Source organism: Astatotilapia calliptera, chromosome 20, assembly GCF_900246225.1.
Source record: "Astatotilapia calliptera chromosome 20, fAstCal1.2, whole genome shotgun sequence".
NCBI classification, from domain to species: domain Eukaryota; kingdom Metazoa; phylum Chordata; class Actinopteri; order Cichliformes; family Cichlidae; genus Astatotilapia; species Astatotilapia calliptera.
Window position 1 is genome coordinate 16,088,752 of NC_039321.1, and position 12,756 is coordinate 16,101,507.

At 40.7% G+C, this 12,756-nt stretch overlaps 1 protein-coding gene across 4 annotated transcripts in view; it reads left to right on the forward strand.

Annotated features, from left to right (window-relative positions):
* The window catches only part of snphb (syntaphilin b), a 28,780-nt gene that overhangs the window by 3,357 nt on the left and 12,667 nt on the right, over window positions 1-12,756 (forward strand). For all 4 annotated transcript variants that reach the window (XM_026154269.1, XM_026154271.1, XM_026154270.1 and 1 more), the window contains exon 2: window positions 9,568-9,696. In XM_026154269.1, the coding sequence (XP_026010054.1) occupies window positions 9,647-9,696 (50 nt within the window). In that variant the 5' untranslated portion in view covers window positions 9,568-9,646. The remainder of the gene's footprint in view (window positions 1-9,567; window positions 9,697-12,756) is intronic.

Genomic DNA, 12,756 nt, shown 5'->3' on the forward strand with positions numbered 1-12,756 from the left:
GTATGTCTTACTGCTGAAACCAACACATTTCCAAACACTGCAACTTTTACTATGAAGACAAACAGTCTCTTTTTGCATTCACACAAAATTCACCATCACTTAGAGACCAAGACTAGTGATTGGTGGTTGCAAGGGGGTCAACGACCAGCCTCTATGCCTCTGTGACTTACTTTAGCAAAGGACTTAACAGGGAATGGCAGCAACCTCCAGTAACCACTCACCACTGGTTTCTCTAGTGGCCAGTGTTTGCCTGGTCACCAACTGGTGTTTAGGCCTGTGTAACTGGAAGCTAAATGTTGCTACAGGTAGATAAAGACAACCAATTTAACAAATTGAATCATTATTACAAATTGTTATTTGTAAGGTATTTTCCGTCACTGGGATGATAATCAAGTGTGAGTATGCACCCCTGTTTTTACATTACAAAAACAGAGATTAAAAAAGTCTCGTCTTCACAACATGTTGGTGGAAATACACAAGTGAGATTTCTTATGATCTCATGAAATCTTCCAAGTTGTTCAGCTGAACACAGAAAAAAAAAATAAAGGAATAAAAATAATGGTTTGGAACAGCCAAGTTCAAGTCCAAACCTTAAAGTTATGGAAGGAAACTTAGCAACATTAAATTATGTTATAAACTATGAAATGGGCAAAAGATCCTCCAAAGTCGATGCAGGACTCATCAACAGTTATTCAAAAGATTAGCTGCAATTATTGCTGCACAATGAAGTCAAACCAGAGGCTAAAAGCAAAGGTTGTAAACAATTTCCTCTCATTTTTTCACTTTATATGTTTGATTTTGGTCCTGACGATCTTTTCTGTGTTCCATCTCTCGCCCTTTCGTGGCTGTTCACAGTGAAGAATTGAGTACATACGTTACTCAGGAGATGGTGGAGACCAACACAGAGAAAAAAGAGAGCAGATATTCTTCTATCCATCCAGTGTTCACAAAAATACCACTTCAGATGATACATGCCTGAAATAGGCAGGAGAGATAAGCAATGTCAATCGACAGTGAAAGAGATTCATGTAGGCAGTGCTGAGTTGTACACTGTAATAATGTGATTATTGATTTCCTGCTTTTATCAATGCTCTTTGGTTCACACACGCTATTAGCACGATCATTTAGGCTGCAGCACTCTGGCGTGGTTTCATTTGCTGCTGCTTGGCTCACTAATGACAAACCTATGGTGTATTGGATATTTTGAGCATTTGACCTGATTAAGCTCAGACAGCCCCTTAGAAATCCAGAAGTGCTTTTTAACCAAAGCCAAATGAGGGCAAAAGTCCAATAAATGCCTGATGTAACGAAACTATAAGAGCACCATTAACCCTGGTGAGCATAAAAGAAAAAAAACCAGAGTCTTGTTATTATTGATTGATTATATTTGTTCAAGGATTAGAACATTATTATTTTTTCTTTGTTATGTTAATTAGTAAGAGCACTGCTGTAGCAGCTTTATTGCTGTGCTCTGCTGGACCTTATTCTGCATGCACTGCGGCAATAGGGTGACTCTGCAGGACTGGCCTGATCTGCGTTTGCCGTTTTGACCTCCTTACTGTATGTGTGAATAAGTTTGTATATGCTCATGGCTCATGTTCATGGGGAAAGGCTTGTAAGAAAGAGGAGCTGGTCTTCACGTTGCCATCTGTTTTGAGAAACTGACATTGTGCAGCCTTTACTGCAGTGTGTATTTGCATCACTATCAGCTGCTGCTATAGAGACTTGCTGTGGGTAGGTTTATACCACTTTCTATTGTGAAAGGGCAATAAAAATTGATTCTTTTTAATTGCACCTCTCTGGAAACCTCAATTCAAGATTTTATCGGTCAATAACAGCTATTTGCCATTGCAAATGCCAGTACCAATTAAAAACATAAAAAAGAGACAAACACCCTTCATCCATGTAACGAGTGTTTCCATTGCATAGTTTGTTCCCCAGAGTGCACTCTGCAACTTCCCTGTCGGCAACATATGTTTGGAATGCCACAAACATGACAACCAGCTGAGCCAAGCAGAGCTGGGCAGAGCATAAATCAAATAAGTGCTGCACTGGATGCATTTGTATAAAACTTCCACAAAGAAACGCAGAGGATTAGTGACTTCTGTGATTGTTATGAAACAAAGTCCCAAGTGTCTTGTTGTTTTTTCCTTTAGCTGCACTGTAGACTGCAGAGACCAAACCTGACGACGGCTAACAAACAGATCAACCAGCAGATTTTTAGTTATTTCCAGTGTTTTATGTAGTGTTTACATGTAATTTGTCCTTTGTAGGAAAAATCCAGGAAACCAGCACCTCTACCATCAACATCATAACCATGTTTTTCTTGTGTAAGACTTGGTATTTATAGCACTTATGGTGGAGGGTCATATTGTTATGTTTCCCCAGGTAGGATGCTACTAGAAGCGGCTGACTGTGCTGTATGTTAAGATAAAAGAATGAGTCATCATCCAGTGCGATAGAGACTGTTTACCTCGGAGAGCCGCAGTGTTCCATTCAGTCTACAGATTTACTATTGAAATCAGATGAGGAGTTCACTGCTTGTGAATTCTTCGCCTTCACTAGTTTGGGAATAGTGTAGCAAATAAGACATAATTAACCTTTGACCCCTAACACACGGAATATATCTAACTCTGACACTGTGATGCCGGAGCCAGCAGCTGTGTTGGAGAACTTCCTGGTGCCTAAAATATAGCCATACATTTCTAATACTTCAAATGGACACAGTGATGGTGTTTCATTCATTGTGATCTGCTTTATTTTGCCACCTTTTAATTACATTAAGGTATTATTCCATGAAGAATTGTCATCCATTGAAATGCTAAAGACTTTAATTTAAAATAATTACAGAAAGGATTGCTTATGTATTAACATGCTCTCTTTTTGTGTGTAATAGCAACCCTGACCACAAGCTGAAACACATTAGTAAAGGACTGTGTTCTATATAAGAACACTTGTTGCTGGAGTTTGACCTATATAAAAATATATCTTATATAAAGGATGGATGTCACCACTGTGACATCATCCATTGCTTAGCTCGGGCCCAGCTTCTTTTATACTGATAGGCCATCTTAAACTATACGCTGATTTATCCTGATTTGCACCATTAACTATGACTTCAGTTGTTACTGGAATCAACCAATGGGAGACAGAGGCCTTTTTTATTAATAGACGTCTATGAAACAAAACAGCATTTTAAAACTAAAGGAGCCATTCCTTAGAAAGATAGCAGGTGTAAAGTTCCCCCAAATTGGGTTTCTGTTTAAAACCCAGGACGCCATCTTTTATTTACAGTCTATGTTTGTCTTTTATTTGATCTTTCTCATTGATCATTGATACGGAGCCCCGCAGGGGACATGGGAGAAAAAAAAATTAGGACTGACTTTTGCGAGATCCCGAGATCCCAAAAGTTTTGCGAGATCCCGAGATAGTTTTGCGAGATCTCGCAAAAGTCAGTCTTAATTTTTTTTTCTCCCATGTCCCCTGCGGTGCTCCGTACATTGACCCCCTCAAGGGCGGGAGAATTGTTGAATTGTTACAGAACAACCACAGTTGCTTTGTAAGATCAACACTCACCCACAAGCACATCCAAACACACACCAGAGGTGTTGAATGGCTGTTCTGGAATAGCAGCAGTGACTCAGTGTTCAAGACCCTATGGCTATCAAGCAGTTTATGAACCTCTGGTTTCCAGCATTTTCCTGTTTATTAGATAGGCTTGCATTATGCATTCAGGAGGCTCTGGTAACTGGTGTGAGTCACACCTTCACACACACACACACACACACACACACACACACACACACACACACACACACACACACACACACACACACACACACACACACACAGCCTCCAGTCCCCCAAGTCGTGAGTTATGTTACCACTGCAGTCTGCTCGATCTAGATGAAAGACTAAAGGAGGAGTTTAAATGCAGACTTGTGAGTCTGCATTCCTCTCACAAATTATGTTGTGCATCCTGGAATAAGTCAGATCTTTGTTACTGTTTTGTACTGCCTGTAAGTACTTTCACGTACTGACACTGCAGAACATTTGTTGCAGATGCTCTGAGATTCATCAAGGGCACATCATGGTTGGACAACAAGGACACGCTGTCTTTCATGAGAGACAATGCACTGTGTGTTCTGCTCCAGACACATGGGGGTATGAATAATCCGGAGTTTGTGAATGTGTGTGTATTTAATCATGCCATTCCATAGTCCTGTGTGTCCAGAATCATCCTTCTTTCAAACCTCCTTCCTTTCCTTAGTTACTATTCTTCTCGCAACACGTGCTGTCTTCTCCTTTCATCTCATTGGCTCCTCTTTCCTCCTCTCATCCTCACGTTCTCTTGTCTCTTACCTCCTCTCTTTCCAGTTTTGTGTTTCCATGTCGTCAGCACAGAAGCTGCTTGCCTGTTCAGCACACTCAGGCTGGGTATGGTGTTGCATAACAGGCCTAACTTAATAAATCATCTGCATCATGTGGTCTGGTGTGGTTTGATCTGTGGTGACAGCAACCAAAGCAGGATGACATGCTGACTTGAAGTTAGATATAAGATAGTTAAGGCAGCTAAGATTGGTAGATATGAATTATAAGCTAAGTAAACTTTTGCTCTAAAAAGTCAAAAACAGTGAAGTTAAGAGAAAAGGTTTTAAATTGTCAAGGATCTTAGCCAAATGGTATAATTTAATGTAGATTAAACACACTTCCATGCTGGTTTCACTTTTCAGATCTACAAGTCACATTCATTATCTAGAGGAGCTTCAGAGTCCAAACACAAAGAAGGTGTCTTACCAGCTAAATTCATCGTTTATATACAAATCTAATAATTACAAATACAAAACTAATAATTAATATAAAAGGTCCAGAAAAAACGGTATCTACTAGCAGAATAAGTTCTCTTGCTTATTTAAACTCAGCTAGTTGAATAAATATCTCTGTAAGCTGAAGCATTAACATTTCTCCTCACTGCATCGAAGGAAACCAGAAAAACAATGCCATAGCATTTTTCTTCCAACACCAAACTGTACAGTTGGCACTCCGGCAGGTAATGTTCTCCTGACATTTGCCAAACCAGACTTGTCCATCATAGTGCCAAATAACGAAATATGATTCATCACACCACAGACCACATTTCCACTGCTCCAGAGTCTAGTGGTGGTGTGCTTCACTCCGCTCCATCTGACACGGCATTGTGCTTGGCAATGTATGTTTACATGTTGCAGCTCAGCCATAAAAACCCATGCCATGAAGCTCCTGGAACATAGTTTTTGTGCTGATGTTGCTGCTGGAGGAGATTTAAACTACATACTATAAAATTTGCATCTGTAATGTAAGATGGGCTGACACTTTGTGTCTATGTTGCCATGGTTCATAAATGCTTCCACTTTGCAATAATACTACCTACAGGGTCACATGGGGGTGCTGGAGCCTATCTCAGAAGTCTTAGGGTGAGAGGCAGGGTGAACAGGCACCTTGAACAGGTCGCCAGTCTGTCACTGGGCTAACACACAGATACAGACAACGATTCACACTCACATGCCCTATGGGCAATTTAGAGTTTCCATTTAACCTATCCCTGCTAACTACAAGTCTTTGGACTGTGGGAGGAAGCCGGAGTACTACAGTAGATTCTCTGTGGATACATTTTTCTGTGATGTGCTCCTAAGGTTGCTTTGTGTTTATACCAGGGGTCAGCAACCTTTAACACCCAAAGAGCCTTTAGGACGCGATTTCCACGCAAAAGAAAACACTGGGAGCCGCAAATACTTTTTGACATCTAAAATTAAGATAACACTGTATATATTGTTTTTTACCTTTATGCTTTGTGTGAACAACTAAGGTGTGTTGCTTATGAAATCCATGAAGTGCTACAGAGAAAATTACATTTTATTTATGTAATTAACATATTTTGAACTCTTAAAGAAATATAACAAAAGGAAAGACACCCAGCTGAACTAAAATGATCCATGTAGCAAACAAAAACTGTTGTGAGCCGCCACCCTTATATCACCTTTGGGCTTTTGGAGCCTTGACCTGACTTTTAAAAAAATAATTGGGATAAAAAGCACTATGCTGCTAAAAAAAAGAAAAATAAATATTTGCAAAATTCTGCCTAAATATGTATTTTACCTGGTTAATGTGTGTGGCGGGGTGTGGCCTGCTGCGCCGCTGCAGGGGAGGCGGACGCACCTGAGTGGCACCCGCAATCACGCCTCGCCGCCTTAACGTCTGTGCTATCTGTGCTGTTGTGTTGGTATGTGTCGGGCTGTGAGCTGAAAAGCTACAGCCGGCTGTATGCGTACAGCAACTGTGTGTGAAAAGTGGTCAAAGAGATGCTGAAAAGCGTGTTCATGGAAACATCGTCGGGTCTGCTGTGATATGTTTACAATGGGACTTCTGCTCCTGAACCTCTGCGCACAGCGTCTGCAAATCGGGGCTGTACGAAGTCACTTCATCTTTACGCAGGACTGTAAGCTGTCACCTGTGAGGTGTGAGCGGTGTTTGTTTTTAACATACAGTGGGGCAAAAAAGTATTTAGTCAGCCACCGATTGTGCAAGTTCCCCCACCTAAAATGATGACAGAGGTCAGTAATTTGCACCAGAGGTACACTTCAACTGTGAGAGAGAGAATGTGAAAAAAAAATCCATGAATCCACATGGTAGGATTTGTAAAGAATTTATTCGTAAATCAGGGTGGAAAATAAGTATTTGGTCAATAACAAAAATACAACTCAATACTTTGTAACACAACCTTTGTTGGCAATAACAGAGGTCAAACGTTTACTATAGGTCTTTACCAGGTTTGCACACACAGTAGCTGGTATTTTGGCCCATTCCTCCATGCAGATCTTCTCGAGAGCAGTGATGTTTTGGGGCTGTCGCCGAGCAACACGGACTTTCAACTCCCGCCACAGATTTTCTATGGGGTTGAGGTCTGGAGACTGGCTAGGCCACTCCAGGACTTTCGAATGCTTCTTACGGAGCCACTCCTTTGTTGCCCGGGCGGTGTGTTTTGGATCATTGTCATGTTGGAAGACCCAGCCTCGTTTCATCTTCAAAGTTCTCACTGATGGAAGGAGGTTTTGGCTCAAAATCTCACGATACATGGCCCCATTCATTCTGTCCTTAACACGGATCAGTCGTCCTGTCCCCTTGGCAGAAAAACAGCCCCATAGCATGATGTTTCCACCCCCATGCTTCACAGTAGGTATGGTGTTCTTGGGATGCAACTCAGTATTCTTCTTCCTCCAAACACGACGAGTTGAGTTTATACCAAAAAGTTCTACTTTGGTTTCATCTGACCACATGACATTCTCCCAATCCTCTGCTGTATCATCCGTGTGCTCTCTGGCAAACTTCAGACGGGCCTGGACATGCACTGGCTTCAGCAGCGGAACACGTCTGGCACTGCGGGATTTGATTCCCTGCCGTTGTAGTGTGTTACTGATGGTGACCTTTGTTACTTTGGTCCCAGCTCTCTGCAGGTCATTCACCAGGTCCCCCCGTGTGGTTCTGGGATCTTTGCTCACCGTTCTCATGATCATTTTGACCCCACGGGATGAGATCTTGCGTGGAGCCCCAGATCGAGGGAGATTATCAGTGGTCTTGTATGTCTTCCATTTTCTGATGATTGCTCCCACAGTTGATTTTTTCACACCAAGCTGCTTGCCTATTGTAGATTCACTCTTCCCAGTCTGGTGCAGGTCTACAATACTTTTCCTGGTGTCCTTCGAAAGCTCTTTGGTCTTGGCCATGGCGGAGTTTGGAGTCTGACTGTTTGAGGCTGTGGACAGGTGTCTTTTATACAGATGATGAGTTCAAACAGGTGCCATTCATACAGGTAACGAGTGGGGGACAGAAAAGCTTCTTACAGAAGACGTTACAGGTCTGTGAGAGCCAGAGATTTTCCTTGTTTGAGGTGACCAAATACTTATTTTCCACCCTGATTTACGAATAAATTCTTTACAAATCCTACCATGTGGATTCATGGATTTGTTTTTTTCACATTCTGTCTCTCACAGTTGAAGTGTACCTCTGGTGCAAATTACTGACCTCTGTCATCATTTTAGGTGGGGGAACTTGCACAATCGGTGGCTGACTAAATACTTTTTTGCCCCACTGTAGTTCACGGTGGAGAACAGCTGCTGACATAATGTGGATCCGAAGATCCATAATTGGCCTACCTGGGGTTGAAAGTCTTGATAAATGCACGCCGTTTCAGCGGGTATACCGGCTTCCGCGGGTATGACGCCTATTTTGAGCAATCAAAAAATAATAGAATATAATTTTATATTTCAATATCACAACACTCTTCCAATTTAGAACTACAAGTTAAAAAGAACATAAATAAACATAAATAAAATACGCTTCAGCTAAATACTTTAAAAAAACTAATTTATTTTCCCAAACCAAGCGGAGCTGCACTATAAGGACTAAAGAGCCGCATGCGGCTCCGGAGCCGCATGTTGCCGACCTCTGGTTTATACAAAAACACTATCATAAGGATCGTGTGTGTGTTTTCATTAGGATAGAGATTTGTGCCACTGCGCGGGTCTGTGGTTTAGTTTGCTCACTGCTAACTATGCAACAATACATCTTAGACCAGCTTTAAAATAATGATAGAGAGCCGAGGAACAATGGAAGAGGATTTAAAGTTAGAGCTCAGATGTGGATGAGGTTCTACAGTAGGTAGATTATTAGTATCGACAGGATTTGACTGAAAAACTGTCTTTCATTCAGCTGTCTTTGTTCGCCGACTTTAGAAGCAGAAGAGAATATGAGCGAGGCAGTCATGGTTGATAGGAAAACAACACAGCAGAGAAGTGTTAATGCAGGAAGCTGACTGACAGCAGGCGTCCTGCGTTTCCACACATACAGAAACCTGCCTCTCAAGGGCCCACCAAATTGTTTGTGGTGTATTATTGATGAGAATAATCCTCCTCTTTCCCCCCTCTAAGTTCTTCTTTCATCCGCTTTTCTCTCTTTTAGCCTGTCTTTCTCTCTCACAATACAACTCAGCAGGATGTTATTTGTAAATATTTTTGGACGTACTTACACTACAGCTGTGGCAGAAACCTGCAACATGTATATATGTGTACATTTACAGATTTATTCCTGCTAAAAGGGAGTTTTTTCTTCCCAGTGTTGCCAGATGCTTCCTCATATATAGGGGGCTGTAATATAAAGCACCTTGAGGTGATTGTTGTTGTGATTTGGTGCTATGTAAATAAAACTGAACCAAATCTGTCCAGATGCAGATGCAACTCTCACTTCTCTTTGCTCACCTCTGCCACTGTTATTTGACCTGGAAACAGACAAAGAAGTGGTGATTGGCTAGTTGTACCACATGATTGAAATGTGATTTGTTGCTGAACGCTGATGTCCACTCTGTGCAAGCTAAGTGTCAGCTTGTGTCAGTAGCACAAGGGAGCCTGATGAAGGCATCTATAGCGGTGCACATGGGCAGTCAGCAGAAATCACGCTTTATTTGAGTGTGTAACAGTCCTCTCTTTCTTTGTGTGACTCTGTGTTCACTCACTGCTTATGTCTGTTTTCTGTCAGGCTGCAGGCTCTCAGTATAGAGCTGAAAAACTCAGAGAAAAGGTTAGAGCACAAGAAACCCGAGACGTTGCCTGGCTCCATGTCTGCCCCTGCCCCGCCCAATCAGAGGTCTACATCGGTCTCTCGCCGGTAAGTAGAGTGAATACCTGTTTTGTGCTCACCTGTGATAATTATGGGCTTTCTGTGCACTGCAAGGTAACCATGGTTGAAAAGTCTACAGGGAATAAGTATGTCATATTGTACTGTAGTGTCTCAGAGCCCTGAGAAATAAGTAGAGAAAAATTCATTTCAGTGATTCATGGTTTCTTAAATACTTTTTGTCTGTAAAATAAAAAAAATAAGAAGCAAAAAATGAGATTCATCTGCTAAAAACCAGTAACTTCTTTTTATTGTGCTCAATTCGACCACAAGAGTCTAAAGTGTCCTTCCTCACGAACTAAACAGAGTAAAAAGTATAAATACTAAACCATCCCTGAGTATTGTGTGGCTTGCAGGCAACATCCAGGCCCAGCCTGGTGAGGTGTGAGGTGTGCGTGAAGGTCAAACATAAAGAAGTACACATTTTGCAGTTTATCTCATTTCAGACACCAAACACTCTTCAATAAACTCCTCATCTCCTGTCTTTTGCAATTTTGTGAGAAATCATAATTCAGCTTTTTTGCTTTTACTTTAAAGGCAGCTGTTTCTTTTCACTACTTTAAAAACCTGTGTGTATGCAATTGAATCCAGCATCACTGTAAATGTTAGTGATAATAGTGTTGGTGCTTTTATTATGCATGTTTCACCTCTTCATTGCCTAACTGTAACATCTACTCTTACCAGTAGCAGATAATAAAGAGATAAAATTAATATTGTGCTGAAATGAGTTCAGCTTATTGGTGCAGTCCTTGCTCTCCAGTTTTTTCATATAAAGCAAAGCTGTATTTCCTTTGCAGGAGCGTTCAGAATTATCCAGAAAAGAAGCTTTTTGTTGGCCTCTGAGACTCCACACACTCCCTATCAAATTGTGATGGGAGACTTGGGCTTTATATCAATATATACTGATTCCCCTTAAACACAGAACCTGCGCTTACATTGTTGGCTCATTTTTATCCCACTAATTTGATTCTCCTGGTAGATTGCCCTGGTCATTACTGAAATGAACTGGCTTTGTCACCCACAGAACTTTCCACTCCCATCAGTGCATTTTTACAAGTGTGGCATTATGCTCAATTGCTCCGCAGTAAATGTTTTTGTGTAAATAAATAAATAAATAAATTTGGAGTACAAACAAGTGTCAAAGACTGGAAAAACTTTTTTCTTCTGTTTCACTGATGAAAAACAGATTACGGGACAGATTATCCTGTCAAAACCCCATTTTGAATTGTTCTTAAATCGTCTTAATGACTTAAGAAAGCTGGATTAACTGTATAAAGTGAATCACATGACCTCACTTGCTTTTCGTGGATGTCATTGATATCTTTGCTGGTTGGTTAAAAAAGTTTCCAAAGAGTTTTAACTTAGGACCATCTTTGGGATCTACAAGTTGCGCATTGTTAGTTTAAAACTTTAAGTTTTTCTGTTATCAGAGACCAAAGTCTCGGTCTCTGATAATATGTAGGAACCATCGTGAAATGGAAGGAGAAATAGAAACATGTGCTGTAGAACGATGGATTGGCGAACATATGGTTCCCCAAAAACATGCAGCTTTCCAGCAATGATAATAATATATACACATATAATAATAATAATAATAATAATAATAATAATAATAATAATAATAATAATAATAATAATATACACAGCTAGGACTACATCACAATACATACATCTCAAAATATCACCTTTTTATAATGTTCCTTTCTAATCTTGCTGTAGTATCCAAAATAAGGTCATGCTAAACAAAAAAACAACAAAAGCACATTTAAATCAACAGTTATTATCTCTACTACTCCCAGACAGAAACATTGCCGTATTCTGGCTCAGTTCTGAAGACAAACCATATGGTGCGATGACCTATGGGCATCTCAATCCTGGCTGCCTAATGTCAGCCATATGTGGCCTGCATTTGTATAGCGCTTTACTCAGTCCTTAAGAACCCCAAAGCACTTCACACTACATTCAGTCATTCACCCACACATTCACACACTGGTGATGGCAAGCTACATTGTAGCTACAATAGTAGCTACATTGTAGCTACAGCTGCCCTGGGGGCGCACTGACAGAGGCGAGGCTGCCGGACACTGGCGCCACCGGGTCCTCTGACCACCACCAGTAGGCAAACACGTTAGTATCTTGCCCAAGGATATTTTGGCATGCAGCCAGGAGGCAGCCTGGGATCGAACCACCTTCTGATTAGTGGCTGACCTGCTCTGCCACCTGAGCTACAGCCACCCCATATGTGGGCAACAGATTAGCTAAATGTCAGCCACAAGTTAACCAAATAAACCATAAGTGGCCTTGAGCTGGATTTCTGCATAATCCATCATATAAAATTGAATCAAATGAAAGAGTCTCTTTTATTAGGTTTAATCTTTTAACTTTATGCACATTGCATCAAGCAAAAATTAAATCATATGCAACCGTCGTTGACTTGAAGAAATTTGTTTAACATTTAAACCTATTTTCTGCATATTCCAGCATATAAAATAAAATTATTTTTTTGCGTTTACACTCACTCTTTCAAATAGATGCAAGTAAAACACAGCAAAAATAAATAAAATAAATGAATAAATAAACAAGATTCAGCGGCACTAACTCCTGTCGCTCTTAAGTCTGTTTTCACCTGTTTTGCAGGAGTGGGGCTGGTGGAGGTTTGCCCGGTGTCAGTGGGGGGGGACAACAGTGTGTGTGTGTGTGTGTGTGTGTGTGTGTGTGTGTGTGTGTGTGTGTGTGTGTGTGTGTGTGTGTGTTTATCTTTAACAAATATTCATAGTCAATGTGGTGCCACTTTTTAATAAGTGAGAGAAAATAGGGTGTTTTAAAATTAATTGACAGTTGTTTTAAACAGTAATAAGTAATTTAACTCCATTAATGAGTCTTTTATAAATTCTAAAAATTTTCAGCAGCGATTTAATGACATGGTGGGGTGTGCGCCTTTAAGACTGCAGTGGGAACTGCGAGACTTGAGCTTTTTCCGACACGGTTAGCTGTCAGTATTTATGAAGGATTAAAAAAATATAAATGAAAAGTTAAGGCAACATTTACTGT